This window comes from Callospermophilus lateralis, unplaced genomic scaffold (assembly GCF_048772815.1).
Source record: "Callospermophilus lateralis isolate mCalLat2 unplaced genomic scaffold, mCalLat2.hap1 Scaffold_86, whole genome shotgun sequence".
Lineage (NCBI taxonomy): Eukaryota > Metazoa > Chordata > Mammalia > Rodentia > Sciuridae > Callospermophilus > Callospermophilus lateralis.
Genome location: NW_027516693.1, coordinates 2,326,025 through 2,337,833, shown reverse-complemented (window position 1 = coordinate 2,337,833; position 11,809 = coordinate 2,326,025). Strand labels below are relative to the sequence as shown.

Here is an 11,809-nt window from a genome sequence, read left to right as displayed (position 1 = left end):
TGCTAGATGGAGTTAACAAGGAAGAGCATACAGGATTTATAATAAGATGTTCAGAAAATAAAAAGGTCTTGCTAATTGACTATTATTATGTTATCTTTTGCAAGGGACTCTGAACCAATCTTTGCTAATAATGGGCACATTGACAATAAAACATGTTAACAGGTTAAACCAAAAGAAAAGCAGGCAGAAAGATCATAATGGAAATTAACAAAGCACTGTGGGGGTCATGGAGAGAATATAGTGCCTCTTCAGCACATCTTCAACCTTTGCTAACCGCTTCATCATAAAAGCTGAAAGCTGTAGTTTAGTTCAGAAAATAATTTCTGATTGTAGTAGAAGAGTTCATAAAAGCTTCTCTTTGGAAATTAATATCATCATGATGTATTTGGCTTTAAAGTGCTTTATTAAAATAAAAGTCTAGAACCTAGGCAAATATATTCAGTTCATATTTATGAAACAGAGAAATGCTTAAGAATTAGACTCATGGATAGAAATGTATCTCACTGTGAACATTTCTGATATATGAATATCCTGATTAAAAAGAAAAACTCATATTGAGTGAGGATAAGTATTTTCAGAAAGTAGGGCAGCACTTTCAAATTGTAAGCATCTCTGCTGTGGTTACTTAAGTTGAAGAGAATACCCACATGTCTATCAGATGTGTCAGCAATGATGAGGTTGGGAAGGTGGCACTGTGCAGTGGAGAGAACACAGGAGACATGATCTGTAAACCCAGGCCCTCCAGTCTATCAAGTGGCTTATGGAAAACCCGGGATGTTTGAAGTTTTGCTTTCACATATGCTGAATTAGAAAGTTGGGCCAAACCAAATTTAAGGCCCCTTCCAGTTCTAAAAATATGGAAAAGGGAGCAAGGAAATGTTCAAGAGTTCCAAATGGAAAAGGAAGATCATGAATTACTTCTCAGAGAAGATAGAATTGGAAATAGACTTGAGAGGACACAGTAATTACCTAGTCTCCAAGTCCAAGCCCAATTTTTCTTAAAGACAAGAAGTGCTCAGATGGCTGAGGAAAGGTAGAACCCATTTAGTTCATCTTTAAACAAACCCCTTAAATTGTGCTGAATATGGAAAAATCCCCCCCCCTTTTTGCTTTTTCTTCCTGAGGACCCTCTTTTCCTGCATGTTTCCAAAAAGCACAAGTCACAATGTCTGAAGCAAATGTTTTTCAACAGACATGAACCTGCTTAATTTTCCTGACAATGTGTGCAGTTATGTTAAAAACTTGCATACTCTTGGGAAAAGATAGAAAGATACTGGCAAGCCAAAACGCCCAGAGGGGCAGATATATATATATATATATATATATATATATATATATATATATATATATATATATATATATATATATATTACAGTGCTAATCTCTTCTTTTTTTCAAAAAGTTTTTTTTTTGTGTGTGTGTAAACCTTATTTCCATGCACTGTTATTACACATGGCTACTACTCTTATCTGTAAGAGCCAAAGTTAGAATTTTTGTTACTGTTATTTCTCCATGTATTTTGGAGTATGTGACACATGCCTTCTTGAAAATTGTCTTTTAAAACATCTGATTTAAAAAACAAAACAAAACAAAATAAACTCAGCAACAACAACCAGACAGCAACCCCTTTATCGAAGTCTGCAGGATTTCCACAAGTATTCTTCAACTAACTAGGGGCGAGGCAGTGGGTATACCTCTGAGATTTGGTTTCTGCAGTGCACATTCATTTTGGTAAATAAGGACATATGGAGGGATTTAAGATGTCAAGAACAAGGCAGGTGCAGAAACCAGCTCCAGATTGTGCTAGGAGGAAGGAGCCATCCCTAAGGAAATAACTAAGAAGGAAATATGTCTTAAATCTGTCTTTTCTGCTGGAAAATGGGTATGAGTTTGATTTAAATCCATAGCTCTGTTTACAAGCTGGAGAGCTCCAAAGTGCCAGCCATACATTCCTAACTGAACTTCCCTTGTCCCCCAAGGCCTGGAGCGCCTATCTTTATGACTTCTCTCTGCATCCTGAGACCTCATTCTATATCAATACCCTGTAGGTTTCCTTTAAGATGCAGGAAAGGTGCTAGGCGTGCAAGCCTGGTAGTTCAGCTTCTCTGGAGGCCGAGGCAGGAGGGTCACTGGAGCCCAGGAATGTGCAGCCAGTCAGGGCAACCCCGTCGCCTCTTTAAAAAAAAAACAGGGGGGGATGGGCAGCAGAGGCGAGGACATTCCTCCCTTTCTCCTCCCACTCTCCCGACTTCACACCTAGGGTGGGAAAAGAGGGTGGGGGCGGGACGCCCAGGCAGGCCGCAGGGCGGGATCACTGCAAGCGCTCCAATAGCCCTCCAGGCTGGCCGCTGTGGACACCGCAGCCAATGAGCAGAGGAGGGAGCGTGGAGCAGCACTGTTGCAAAACATCCAACCTGGGCCGCCACGGGCCCCAGGGCAAGTGGGTGTGTGCAGCCGGGAGTTCGGGGGCGGGGTCTAGGGGACTAGCCCGGGCTGGACAGCCTGGACGCTTGCAGAGAGCGGCTGACTGTTCCTCCGCGAAGGCAGCTGGGCTTTCGCAGTGTGAGTTCCACCCTGCCGGCGCGCGCCCTGCTCATGGCGCTGCCGCAGCAAGGTGCACGGGGCCCTGCGAGCCCCAAGAAGCCGTCCAGCCCCAGGTCTACAACTTTTGCGTCCCATCCCAGAGGAAGATGCCCGCCGGCGCCTGCGGCCAGCAGCTTGGAGTTCTAGGCGCTCTCCAGACAAGATGGCGCGGCGGGTCCGGGGAGTGCTCGGGGCCCCACGATGCTCCCCTTGCCTGCTCCTCCTGTGGCTGCTGCTCCTGCTTCAGCTGAAGCCGGCGTCGGCTGAAGCCGGTCGCCCTGCGCGACCACCTGCACTTGCTTTGGGGACTCGCTGGACTGCAGCGGGGGCGGACTGGAGACGCCATCCGGGGACCTACCCGCCTGGACACAGAGCCTGTGAGTGCCGCCCTTTCCGCTCTCCCTGCATCCTGTGGCTCTGTCACTAGGGCACGACACGGGGCCCCCGGGTTTCTTACCCGGGAAGGGGTGCAGATTGGTTGTGTTTGGAGTTGTGTAGGCTGCAGGAATTTGCTTGGGGTGGCAGAGACGAGGTCGTGCATGGGGGGCAGAGAGAGAGAGCGTGTGTCAGGGTCTGGAGGTGAGAGAGCGTGCATCATGAAGGTTTGGACTTAAGCAAGTGTGGGTTGTGGGGATCTGGAGGTGAGTGGGCCTGCCATGGGGTTAAGAGGAGGATGATCATAGGTCTTGAAGTTCTGAAGGGGAGTGTGTGTATCTTTTGAGAGTCTGGAAGTGAGTGACTCACTTTGGGGTTTGCGGGGGGCGGGGGAAGATGGGGTCGTGAAGGTTTGAAGGTCAGCATGTACCTCTTGTGGGTTTGGAGGCCAGCCATCATGGGTTGTGGCGGTTTGGAGGTTAACGAGTTGGACTGGTGGGGTTTGTTGGAAAGCGGTCGTGGACAGTGAAGGTTTGGAGGTGAGTGAGAAAGCATGGGTCTTGGAGGTCTGAAAGTGAGCAATAGGTGGTGTAAGTCTCTTAGGGTTGTGAAGGTGAGCAAGTGCGCCTCATGGGCCCATGGACATGAGCAGATTGTGGATCCTGAGAGTGAGCATGTGTACCTCATGGGGGTCTGCAGGCCCGTGAGTGTGGGTCCTCTGGGTGTGGAGGTGAGAAGTTGTAGGGTCAGTGAGTGAGTGAAAAGTGGAGATGAGCATATTTGTGTTATGGCTGAGGATGGAGGGCGGGAGAAGTCTGGAGCAGAGTGCAGAATTCTGTGGATATGATTTTTTTCCTCTCCCACCTCTTTGGTGTTGGTACTCCTTAGTATTGTAGTGGGGATGAATGAAGGGGACTCCAGTGTTCCACGTGCATTATTTATTAATGAGTGTATGTGTGTAGCAGCCTCCAGGTCTGAAGGACCATAGTGACTTGAGATGGTTGTGGTGGTGGTGGGGTGTCAAGGGATCCCTTCCAGAAGGTACTCAGGGGAAAGGGAGCTTTTTAAGAGTTCTTAGAGATCTGGGAGTACCCAGAATTTGTCCTTTTCTGCTTGATTGGCATGTTAGGGAACTGTGTTCCAGATCCTTCCTGCGTGCTCCCTGGGGCCCCAGTTGTGCTTCATGATCCAGTGGGGTCAGGCCCACCCTCCAGTTTCTCCTCCATAAATGGTGCAAATTAGTTTTGGAGTCATGCTGCATCAGGAGAATGTGCCAGGGTCTTGACTGATTTTAGCAGTTTGTTTCTCCCAAAAGAGCACATTTCTGTGCTGTCAGGATTTTAACTTGTCTGGAGTTGGTGGGACACTTCTTAGAGGAGATTTGGCAGGGGGGAAAAAAGACTTTCAATTTCTGTAAATAGGGTGGAATAGAATAACCTTTTTTAATTTTTTTTACTTATAAAAAATTCGGTCCACGAGTCAAGTCCTGTCCATTTATCAGGAGCAGCATCTCTGTAGACCTCTGAGTACCTTCCAGAAAAGGCCTTGCTCAAATAGTCCACTTCTCAGGTGAATAGATGTCATCTTTCCCAGAACATAAGGGAGGCACAGCTGTAACCTCAGGCATGACATTCACTGTTTAAAAAGGAGAAAACTGGTGATACAAGTTTTAACCAACACACCTGTGGTTCCATCACAGAACACACAGACTGAGCCTGGCTACTGTGAGGGAAAGAAGAGAAGTTTTTTTTTTTTTTTTTAAGGTGAAGATCTTGTGTCTGTCACAATGGGGCACATCTTTAGCTTGGCCTACAGGACACACTGCTCCACAAGCAAGTGCTATACAATGCAGAAGCTGGTGAGGACCCCTTAGTTGTGGTTAGGTGCTATCTTTCCCAGAGGAGTTCACTGACTCAGGGAAAAATCAGTGGTCCTAGGGTACTGGGAGTCAGAATCCAGTACTGCCCTGAAGTAGTATTTTATTCAGTTGAGGCAGCCTGGAGAGTTGTGGTTTTTCCTTTAGTGAGTATGTTCACCTGTTGGAAGTGTGACTCCATGCCATGTGTCAGAGGCACTGTGAGGAAGGTTCTTTAGCTCCCAAATAGTAACTTCCGGGAGAGGACAAAGTGTCCTCTTGTTTGCACTTTCCTGTAGTCACAAGATCCACTTTCCTTGTCCTTTTGGGGAGCAGAAAACAGTTTTTTGTTTGTTTGTTTTTTTAAAGGCTGTTCTGTTGCCTAGAGGTGACATTTCACACATTTTAAATAAATGCCTTGAAAATTGCACTCTTTTATACTCACACGTTTGATGATCAATAAATACCAAACTGGGTATTTAGAGCTTCAGGAGACTTGATTACATTCATTATGGTGTTGACTGATTAGATCTCAAGATTTGAGCAGCGTGTGATTTTTGGTTAACATGGGGTGACACGGCATACAGTATCCTTTGAAAAATATCTGTGCAGTTTTTTTTTTTAAAGAAAGAGTGAGATAGAGAGGGAGAGAGAGAGAGAGAGAATTTTTTTAATATTTATTTTTTAGTACTTGGCGAACACAGCATCGTTGTACGTGGTGCTAGGATCAAACCCGGGCCGCACGCATGCCAGGTGAGTGCGCTACCACTTGAGCCACATCCCCAACCCTGTGCAGTTTTATTTCTGATTAAAAAGGAGTCACGTAGATGTGTTTTCCCTCTAATTTTTAGATGTGTCAAAACATTAGTCTTACTCTGAAGTTTCTGTGAGAATATTTATACAGTTTGTATTCCTGGCAGTGATTCTGCAAGGCAGGAGTGGAGAAAGTTTCTGTATCTGATACAATAATGTTTCTTGTATTTTCATGACGTTTACACCCTCTAAGTCCATCATGTCTCGAAAATGCTTTGAGCTAGTTTATAAGCACATGAACCAGATTTTACTTCAGCCAGTTCAAACAATTTCAGGCTGTGGGTTTGAGATAGCAGGAGACCTGGGGCTTTATGGGACCTCCCTGCCCCCCAAGCAGTGCATCTAATTTGGGAGTTGCTTCTAAGCCTATCATAAAGGAAGTCAAACTTTTTAATAGTGAATGTGAATGTGTTGTGAATAGAAAGAATAGAGCTGGTTGAGGGGAACATAATTTCCTTCATAGGGCCTGAAGAAAATTTATTCAGTGCAGTCACTTATAGTAGCAGAGCCATAACTGAGTCTCTCAATCCCATTACCTAGGTGAGATTGGCATGGTTCAACCAGCACATTCATAAATAGCAGCAGACACTGCCAAGCCTTATTCCAGCTTCCAAGAACCTTAGTAGAAGCTGAACTTCTTAGAACTCAGATGTTTGATTTCTTTGAAATTATTTTGGGGAGCATGGCTTCAGGAGATCTTTAAATACACTCTACCTTAGACTCTTACCTGTGACGTAAATATAAGCACCATATTTAGTCACAGAATGATGTTGGCTTAAACGTTCTGAAAACTGAATTATGGCCCATTGGAATTGTGAGTGGGGAGGCAGGGAGGTCCTGGAGGCAGAACAAACCTTCATTCTTGTTCTTTATTGAGGGAAGAGGACCTGAATTCAGAAGCAAGAGCATCACTCTAGTATGCTGATTTCAATTCTTTTGGAGAAGCTAAAGAGAAAAAAAGGAATTTTTTTCCACTTCCCATTCTGTTTATGCAAATTAGATGACTAAATCCTTCCAGAACTTAAACTGAGATTTATTTTCTTCCTTCCTTCCTTCCTTCCTTCCTTTCTTCCTTCCTTCCTTCCTTCCTTCCTTCCTTCCTTCCTTCCTTCCTTTCTTTCTTTCCTTCCTTTCTTCCTTCCTTCCTTTCTTCCTCTCCCCCACCTCTGTCTTTCTCTAAGTACACAGCTTGTCTAGATGGTCCTTTGGTATTCACTTCTGTCTTTTTATCTCCTTGCCTTCATATCACATAATCAAGCTCAACAGACCTTGAACATCTGATTTTGAGGGGTTTTTTTTTTTTTTGAATAGGGAGTGATTTATGTGTTTGTTTTGTGGGGCTGGGGCTGGAACCCACAGCCTCTCACATGCGAATAAGCACAGGCTCATCCCTGGAGCTGCACCCCCAGCTCTCAGGACTATTTTAAGCCCCAGACATGGCAGAGAAAATCCTGGAAGGTGCAAAAGCCCTCAAAGTTTAGGACAACTTGAGTTCAGAGTCTATTTTTTTCTTTTCTCCAGCAAGTGTAGAAGGTGGGCCTTCCTCTCCTCTCAGCAGTGGTGATCTGTGGCTAGTTCCCTTAGCACTTTTTTTTTTTGAGTCAGCAGAGGTCTCTGGTAAATAACACCTGGACTGGTGTGAGTGTCTGGCACACCAGCTCCCAGTGCTTGCAAAACCGTATACACAACCAGAAGAGCATGCTGCTTCCAGGAAGTGAATTGTTGATGGAACTGAGTGATGGATGCAGAGGCTTGCTGCCCCATGGGGTGGGTGCTCCTCCTTGTTTGGAGGAGAGGAGATGCAGAGAGCTAACCAAAATAAGTGTTCTGTAGCCATCAAGGGCTTCCTCATGCAAAATGCCTCTGACTGGCTTCTCAGATTGAGTGCCTGTGTATAGGACATGAGTAGTTTGGCTCCATTGAAGGGCTATGCTTTGCCTAGGAGAAAAATTAGGCACTCTAATGTGGAGACGTTTGGATTTCTTCACATCTCCATTGGAAACAGCACTTAGAAATGACTAAGTCATACTCTATTCTGCACTGTCCTAAAGACTAGCCAACTTGAAATCTTATTGAGTCGTGGGTCTCCAGTAGTACTTGGTTGAATATGAAATCTTTTTTTATTGTTTTTGTTGTTTTTTTGATACTAAGGATTAAACTCAAGGTCACATAACCACTGAGCCCCATCCCCAGCTCTTTTTTATATTTTATTTAGAGACAGGGTCTCACTGAGTTTCTTAGGGCCTCACTCAGTTGCTGAGGCTGGCTTTGAACTCTTGATTCTCTTGCCTCAGCCTCCTGAGCTACTAGGATTATAGGTGTGTGTCACTGCACCTAGTGAGCATGAAATCTTGTAAGTTTCTTAACTCGGGGGAGTGCTGAAAGATGTTGACCTAAAAGGAAAAAACTTAATTTTCTAAAGCTATGAGGGCAGGAATGTGGTATAATGGAAAAATAGCATGTGGCTGAGTTTCAGAAGACCTTGGGGTTTCTCTGTTGCTGATTGCCAATGGGATCTTGGGCTGGTCCCTTAATTTCCTATCTGTTGAGGGCTATTTGACTTTCATCTCTACCTGAAGTGCCTGGAAACTTGGGTTGTGTGATGGCAGTATTTGCAGTGCTGCTGAGCTCTGTGTTTACTGCAGGGTACTTGAGTGTAAGGGAAGGACACCCATGGTTGCTGTGCTTTGTGTGGAAAAGCACACAAAAGCATGTTCAGGTTTATGATTCTGTTCTGATTGAAACAAAGAGGGAATAACATCACAGGATGGTCGGTGTTTAGTATACTTAATTAAAAAGTACTCTTTTGGGGGCAATAATGGAGATCAATACTAAGGTTACTTTACCACTGAGCTACATCTTCAATCTTTTATTCTTCTTCTTTAAATTTTAAGACAGGCTTTCACTAAATTGCCCAAACTGGCCTTGTATTTGTGAACCTCCTCAGGCTCTCAAGTTGCTGGGATTACAGGCCACTGCACTCACTTTTAAAAATGTTCTGCATCCCAGTGGCTTGGAGGCTGAGACAGGAGGGCTGTGAGTTCAAAGCCAGCCTCAGCATCTTATCAAAGCCCTAAGCAACTCAGTGAAACCCTGTCTCTAAATAAAATATAAAAAGGACTGAGGATATGGCTCAGTAGTTAAGCACCCCTGTGTTCAATCTCTAGCACAAAATAAAATAAAATAGAATGATGTTCGCATGTTTGATGCCACTGAGTGGAATCTTTAGATTGAAACCTCAGGCAGCAAAGAGCAAGAGGGTGTGTGGTAGGAGCCTCAGTGAGGGACCCTTGCATAGACCTTTAGGTGTTGTTGAGGAAAAGCAAATATCCCACAAAGAAAGCAGAGGTTGAACATTCTTAATCTGAAATCCAAAATAGTCCAGAATCTGAAATTTTTGAGTCCTGGCATGACACCATGAGTGTAAAATTCCATACTGTGAAACTTTGTTTTCCTTCACACAGACGTATTTTAAAATGGTATATAAAATTACCTCCAGGTCATATGAATCATAGGTGGATTCATGTATAAACTTGGGTCTCATTGCCATGCATACATTCTAAAATCGAAAAAATCTGTTATCTGAAACACTTTTGGCCCGAAGCATTTTGGATAAAGGGTGCTCAACCTTGCTTCCTTTTCCCTTTAGGCTCAAAGAAAATGTTGACTAATTCCAAGCAGGGGACATGGCAGGTTTCAGAGGAGACCTCTCAAGTGTACCTTTCAGGGTGGAAACTCAGCAGCCTAGTATGTAGAGCCCAGTGGTTTCCTTCTGAAATTTTGAATCTCATTCTCCTCCTTTTATTGATCCAGTTCAGACAGAATTTTCCAGTCTCCCTAGATGTGTCTGGGTTGCTTCTTCGTCCAGTGCCAATTTTGAAAAATTTGTTTCCTGTAGAAATTAGACTCCTACAAGATTTACTTACCGTGCAGAATCTAGAAGCTTTTATTTTCTATGCCTTAAATATCTACATTTCTTCCACATGAAATTTGTTACTGTGTTCAGTGGAAATTCTTGAGCTTTTCTCTTTTTTCTTTTTTTTGGATACTGGGGATTGAACCCAGCATTGCTCTTCCACCAGCCACATCCCCAACCCCTTTTTATTTGGAGACAGGGTCTCCCTAAGAGCCTTGCTAAATTGCTGAGGCTAGCTCTGAACTTCTGATCCTCCTACCTCAGCCTCGGGATTGTTCACTCATTTGTTATCATGTAAATTTTCCTAAGTTGAAACTCACTTTTGACTTTTTCTTTTTTTTTCACCCCTTTAGAACATGTCCTAATAATTTGGAGCTTTGTTTAGGAGTACAGCTAAAAAGAAGTGAAATTGGAGCCACAGTTAGTGGTTTGGAACTTCTTGACCAAAAGTTGAACAGGACTTAGACTACTTAAGGACCAAAGGAAACAGTCCAAAAAAATTATGTTTTCAAAAAAGCTTTTCCCCTGTAAGCCCCTAAGATGAGCTTTTTTTCCAGTGTGTTTTTTGAGGATCAAAATAGGCCAAGTGATCTTCCTACCCTTCCAGGAGCCTAGTATGTCACTGTCAATCATTCTGTTTCTCCTGGGACTTCCTTCTGGTGCATCTATTATTTATCTCTCTCCTCTCCCAGAGGATCCTTTAAGTCTCTCTGATTAGAGAACTCTTCACGCTTCCCTTTTTTATTCTCCATTATGCTTGGAAATTTGGGGTGTTCAGTTTCATGTCTGTTGGAATCCTTAAAAAATATTTTGCTTATTTCCCCAGGGCTTTCTGTCTTGGGGATGGGCCTGTTCTTTTAGGGCAGAAAGGGTTGCAGGATTTTCTTGTTTATCTTGGGGGGGTTCTAACAAGCCTTGACCCTCAAGTGTGAGTATTCCTAATTGGCAAGTGGGGAGCCCTTGACAGAAGTGACTTGGGAACACAGATATGCAGGAAGGACCATCTTCTTTGCGCTGATGGCCTGTGTTCCTCTCAGGAGCCAGCAGAAGGTACAGAGACAGATCCAAATCTCCTCCACTGCTGGTGCGCCTTGCAATGTAGACCCTCCGCGAGAAGCCATGGCTTGTGGTTTGTTTGATTCTGTACATCAGAGAGACTATTTGACCTAAAACGAAAATTATGGATGATTCTCCCCTCCTTTCTCCTAATTTTTTCCTGAGAACCACTTCAAAGTATCAGATGTGTTGGTGCCAGACTCTGGGCAGTTATTGTTAAAAGAATTTGGAAATATAATTGAAAGCAAACTTTGGTGGAGCAAAAAAGCAGATGGAGGTGAGCTCTTACTTTGAGGGAGAGAAGGAAATTCCAAATTTTTCCTCTATTTGGAGCTGATGTCTCAGAACACTTGTTCTGTGAGATGAATCATCTGTGAATTCTACATCTGGGAGTTATATATTGTGAAATGGCATTCCTTTTAAATGTAGAAGAATCACAAAAGTTTAAAGTTACACTGTAGTTGGAAAATTCTAGTCAGAGTTTTTTTAAAAAAAAATTTAGCATGGAAATTGGCAGAGTGATTGGATATGAGAGTATGATGCCTAAACTAGACATGTCTATATATGGAAAGCAATATGATCACTACACTTATTTCTTGATAGTCCTCCCTTTTGAGACAGATGACATCTTTTTAAAAAAGTCACCAGCATTGGCTAATCAGAATCAATACTTAAAACAAATGTGACTTGAGAGTCTGAATTGAAACATTTGTTTTGAGCTTTTCAAATAAGTTCAGGCCCTGCTCACCTGTGATTAGCCCAGAGCAATGATTCAGGGTTTTCAGGGGGATAACACTGTGTGTTCTTCCTGTTTGAACTCCTGCATCCTAGGTGTCTGGGTGTGAGAGGTGTGGGGGAAGGAATGGAGCAGCCATGTTGTTATGGGGCTCAATAATAAGAGTGGTGGCCTCTGGTCAAAGTTGGTCAATGTATTTAGTTTCCCTCTGTAAGATGAGGATAATTAGTGGGTGCCTACCTCACTACACTTGTTATGAAGACAAAAGTGAAGTAATGTAGGATTTTTAGGACAAGGCAGAAACTTGAGGAAATGTTAGAATTAAAATGACAGCAGTAATAGCAATTTACATTCTTTTGGCAGCAGGATCCATTGTCATTAACTAATTGAATCATCATCTTAAGCCTATGAGACATTACTTCCATCATTTTTTTAAAAATATTTTTAGTTGTAGAGGGACATGCTACCTTTATTT

The 11,809-nt window shown here is 43.4% G+C and overlaps 1 protein-coding gene across 1 annotated transcript in view; it reads right to left on the bottom strand.

Moving 5' to 3' along the window:
• Positions 1 to 2,726: 2,726 nt before the first annotated feature.
• The window catches only part of LOC143389219 (secretory phospholipase A2 receptor-like), a 90,138-nt gene continuing 81,055 nt past the window's right edge, over positions 2,727 to 11,809 (bottom strand). Inside the window, 2 exon segments of the mRNA XM_077108513.1 lie at positions 2,727 to 3,082; positions 3,328 to 3,526. Of these exon segments, the coding sequence (XP_076964628.1) occupies positions 2,727 to 3,082; positions 3,328 to 3,526 (555 nt within the window).